Source organism: Henckelia pumila, chromosome 3, assembly GCF_033568475.1.
Source record: "Henckelia pumila isolate YLH828 chromosome 3, ASM3356847v2, whole genome shotgun sequence".
Lineage (NCBI taxonomy): Eukaryota > Viridiplantae > Streptophyta > Magnoliopsida > Lamiales > Gesneriaceae > Henckelia > Henckelia pumila.
In genome coordinates, this window is record NC_133122.1 from 44,519,306 (window position 1) to 44,524,696 (window position 5,391).

The window sequence follows — 5,391 nt, forward strand, 5'->3', positions numbered from 1 at the left end:
TTAAATCTTGGAGACATTGTCCAAATACAACTGTTCTAATGTTTAAAGACGAATCCTCGAATTACAGTTGGAAAAATATCCAAAAACTTACCACAATCGTTGTAAATATAAACACATGGTGAACAAATGAAACTAGCGTCTCTTCTACGCGATGCGTAGATATACATAATTTTTTATGTTAATTAATTTTCATGTTATTTTTAGAACTCACATTATGAATTAGATATTCAAAAGTTTTAAGAGTGATAACTATTTAATTTTTAACAAATTTAAAATACACACAAATATATCGAATGACATTTTGGTAAATAAGTCTAATGACTAAAAAATAAGAGACCGTATAAAATGACTAATTTGTCTAATAATTTTGATTTTGTTGGGAATTAAGTTAGGATATAGGGAAAAAAGCTATTTTCGTCCTCTAACTTTACTTGTTTTCTTTTTTAGTCCTGTAACTTATCAAATTTTTATATTAGTCTTCCAACTTTTAAATTTTAGTTATTTTGGTCCTATTTCATCGGAATGTTTAATTTTGACCGGAATTTGCTGACTAAGCCAATGATGTGGCAAAAAAGATTGGGAAACTTTCAATTTAAAAGAAATCATCACACGTCACCTATTTTTGACATTATTAAACCAAATATTAAAATATTAAAAAAAACTCATTAAAAAATAAAGGTGAAAACACGACTTTTGCCCAAATCAAGATCCCAAACCATTGATATAGCCTAATCCCTCAATAAACCCTAGACGATGAAGACACTGGGTGGCCCATTCACAAAGAACAAAAATTAATTCTCACAAGAAAATTACAATGAGAAATCAGCCATTGGAGGATGCTATACAGCCCCCGTCTAACTACAGTATGTTTCGTTTCTAAATTTACATTATTATGCTAATTTTGTTTACATTAGATTTGTTTATTTGGTTTGTTCTGAAATTTTGGTAGCTTGTATACCTCAAGGTTTTTGCATAAGACATTTGTGTGTCATTTTTTTCTTCTAAAAAATGAAAATAAATAATAGGAGAATGATGGGTCTACTTATTTTAAATTTAATAATTTTTGTCTTTTATACAACTTGTGTGCAGATTGGACGAGTGAGGATGAGAGTGATGGGGAAAGGGTAAACTTTGATGCTGGGGATGAGCAGGACGAAAGTAACGATGAAAGTGATATTGATGAAAGCTTGTATGGTGATGAATCTTGTGAAGATGACAAACTTTTCAATGAAAACATTGACAGTGAAAGTGAGTGGTTTAGGAAGGAATTTGAATCACAAGGGGAGCCAAGTGAATCTTGGGATATCATGTCTGTTCCGAAGAAAATGGGTCATAGTGATGATGATTTGATCATACGTGATAATGGGTCCGATGATGAGAGTTTTCCTGTTTTCAATCTTGTAGAATTATATGATCCAACTTTTGAGATGGGGATGCTATTTAGCACAAAAAAAAAGTTGAGGCATGCGGTTCACTCACATGCCATAAACACTCAGAGGAGCATTAACATAACAAAAAATGACAAGATTAGATTTTATGCTAAGTGTGCTAATATGAAATGTGGGTGAAAGCTTCATGCATTGAAGCTACAAGATGAGTGCACTTTTCAAGTTAGGATATACGAGCCTAAACACACTTGTGCACCATGTTTTCATGTGAAAAACTTAAAGTCCGGATGGTTGTCCATGAAGTACGAAAGCAAATTTAGATCTGACCCTAAGAGAAATGTGAAAGGTTTTAGGACTGATGTCATGAAGGAAATAAAATGTCATGTTTCGAAACATCAAGCTTATAAGGCTAAGAAGAAAGCTGTTTTATTAGTTGAAGGTGTGGCACGTGATCAATACTCATTGCTTTGGGACTTTGCAGAAGAAATAAAAAGAACCAACCCGGGAAGTACAGTTATAATAGGCACAGACGACTCAACTTGTGAGAATCAATTTGATAGGTTTTACTTATGCTTGCAAGCATTAAAAGTTGGTTTTCGAGCAGGTTGTAGGCATTTCATTGGAGTAGATGGATGCCATCTTAAAGGTCCTTACGGGGGAGTATTATTGTCTGCTGTAGGTGTTGACCCTAACAATAACAATTTCCCTATTTCTTTTGCTGTTGTGAATAGCGAGTCAAGGGATACATAGGACTGGTTTCTCACTTTACTTAAGATGGATTTGAGTATTGAGAAGGATTATGAGTGGACATTTATGTCAGATAAACAAAAGGGGTTAATACAAGTCTTTAATGAAATTTTTCCTAATGCTGATCATAGGTTTTGTGTTAGACACCTTCATTCCAATTTCAAAAATGCTGGGTTTCGAGGTCAAGCTTTTAAATGTGCTTTATGGAAATGTGCTATGGCCACAACAGTTAATGGATTTGGAAGGAATATGAAAGAAATGAGGGATCTCGATGAATGTGAAGCAGATTGGTTTAATGATAAGACACCGAACCAATGGAGTAGGTCACACTTTACTGACTTTTCAAAATGTGACATGCTACTCAACAATGGATGTGAATCTTTCAACAGCAGTATCTTGGAGGCAAGGGACAAGCCAATATTATCAATGTGCGAGTGGATAATTGAATATCTAATGAAAAGGATGCAAGTTAATAGGGATACGGCTGAGCAGCGATGGACAGGTTCTTTTTGTCCCAAAATTCAGAAAGTGATAGACCAAAACTTTGCCGAACTTGGAGATGGTATTTTGATTAAGTCTGATAATTTTCATTACCAAGTTTCTTGTCACGATGGGAGACAATATAGTGTTGATTTAAAAAATGGAACATGTGGCTGTAGAAATTGGGATCTTAGTGGAATCCCTTGCAAGCATGCCTTAAGTGCCATTGATGCACAACGTTTAGATTACTATGAGTTCACACATAAGTGCTATAGGGTGGATTATTACAGGATGGTGTATGCCCCTACAATCATGCCAATAAAGGGGCGGGATGAATGGAATCCAACTGACCAAATTCCTCCAATGCCACCAAATGTTGGAAGATCTGCCGAGAGGCCTAAAAAAGAAAGGAGGAGAGAAAGAGATGAAGTTGAAGAGAGGGGGAAAAAAGAAAAAGAGGAAAAGTGCTGAAGTTGAATGAGAATCGCATGAGGAGACAACAGAAGACAATTAAATGCAGCAAATGTGGGGTTCAAGGCCACAATAAAAAAAACATGCACTTCAAACATTCCACCACCAAATCCAATGGTAAATGAAGAAATGGTTGCATCAGAAGTACTAATAAGCCAACTAACACAAGAGCTAGATTGTCAAAGGCCCCAGAAGTTACATGTACGATTATATGTTTAAATTTGGATTTAATGTTTATATATATTTTTATTATTATTTTATTTTTTTAGGTGAGGAGAAAGACATCATTCCAAGAAGACACATGGGGTGGTTCGAAAGCAGCACCCATCAAAAGAAACAAAAACAAACTTGTGGTTACTTTATTTTATGAACTTCATAGCATAACTCTTTCTTATTCTGATAGTATTTTAATAATGACATGAATGTTTGTTTAATAATGATAATAGGGCAGTGATGAAGTTCATGTTCAACAAGTTGAGCAACCAGTGGCAGCTCCTCCTCCATCAATGTATCAACAATTCCAAGAATGCCAAAATCTTGTACAAGTGAATATCAGGGAACCTGATCCTTTCCTTGGAGGGTGTTTCATTCAAAGCATTGAAAATTGCATCACAAAATCATGCACAACTTCTAAGCCAATCATAAAAGGATGAAAAAAGTTCGTGTCATTTTCCAGCCTCTCTTCAACTATAGCAGAAGTTAAACGTGCAGCAAATAAAGGTGAAGATCAAGGAAAGGGAAAGGGGACCGAAGAATGAATTTATGGGACTGTTTCCATAAATTTTGTGAACTTGAAGTATTTTTTTATAAATGTGTTTTGATGACCTAACTCCTTATATTCGTAAATTAGCCTTGAAAGTGATCAGAAATGTGTTTGTTTGTGTTTTATATTTTGCTTGAAACAATGAAATATGTAATACATTTTGGAGCATGTATCTTGCTGCAAGGGAGAAGTCATGTTTTATGTCCAGAAGCATGTATCTTGTTGCAAGTCCTCGTGCTTAATTAAATGTGGCATGCCCTGTTTTTTTTATCATGCTTTAAACTCTCTTATTTTGTACCTGCTTGCATATTGCATTCCAAGTTTTTTCTTTAATGATTATGGTTTTCATCAAAAATATAGGCAATCATATTTTCTCCTTTTATACACTGCTGCTACAACCTACAAGCTTTTAATTTTAAAAATGAATACTACTATGAACTTGTTTAACAGAAATGTAAGTATATTCATAGGACAATGAGTCAATTTTTTTTTTAAAATCAGTACACAAACCACCAAATTGATTATATAAAATACACGAAAAATGAAATCTTCTAAGTTTGTACAATATTCAGCATAACACAAAAACAAAATCTTCCTAGTTTAAATCATCATCCTCACAAGATTAATCACTATACAAGATTTCATCAAAATCACTTTTATCATCACTTTCGTTCTGTTCATTCCCAGCATCATCAAAGTCTACCCTTTCTCCCATCACTCTCATTCTCTTTCGTCCAATCTGCACACAAATTTCATAAAATAAAAATATATATAAAGAAAAAATGTGCAGATAAAAGTAATAATACACTGAGTAGGCCAAAAAAACATGCATTAAAATAGAGCAGATGAGTAAATGTGGCAACTAGAATGTGAACATGAACCGTCAAAAGGGATGTAATCTTAATTCACAAAGACACAAATTATTAATTTTAAAATAAGTAGACCCATCACTCTCATATTAAAACAATGACTCACAAATGTGTTATGCCAAAACTTTCAGAACAAATCAAATAAGAAAATCTAATGTGAACAAAATTAACAGAATAATGCAAATTTGGAAAGGAAACAAAATGTAGTTAGTGGGGGGTTGTATAGCATCCTTCAATGGCTGATTCCTCATTGCAATTTTATTGTGAGAATTTATTTTTTGTTCATTGTGAATGGGCCACCCAGTGTCTTCATCGCTTAGGGTTTATCGAGGGATTAAGCGATATCAGTAGTTGGGGATCTTGATTTGGGCAGAAGTCGTGTTTTTCACCTTCATTTTTGAATGATATTTTTTAATATTTTATTATTTATTAATTGGTTTAATAATGTTAAAGATAGGTGACGTGTGATATTTTTTTTTAAATTGAAACTTTCCCAATTTTTTTGCCACATCATCGGCTTAGTCAGCAAATTCCGGTCAAAATTAAACATTCCGGTGAAGTAGGACCAAAATAATCAAAATTTAAAAGTTAGAGCTAATATAAAAATTTGATAAGTTATAGGACTAAAATAGAAAACAAGTAAAATTACATGACGCAAATGGATTTTTTTCCT

At 33.5% G+C, this 5,391-nt stretch overlaps 1 protein-coding gene across 1 annotated transcript; it reads left to right on the forward strand.

The window, feature by feature from the left end:
- Positions 1–2,162: 2,162 nt before the first annotated feature.
- LOC140888611 (uncharacterized) lies at positions 2,163–3,086 on the forward strand. The gene has a single exon (XM_073296306.1). It carries the CDS (start codon positions 2,163–2,165, stop codon positions 3,084–3,086), a length of 924 nt encoding a protein of 307 aa, XP_073152407.1.
- The last annotated feature ends 2,305 nt before the right edge of the window (positions 3,087–5,391 follow it).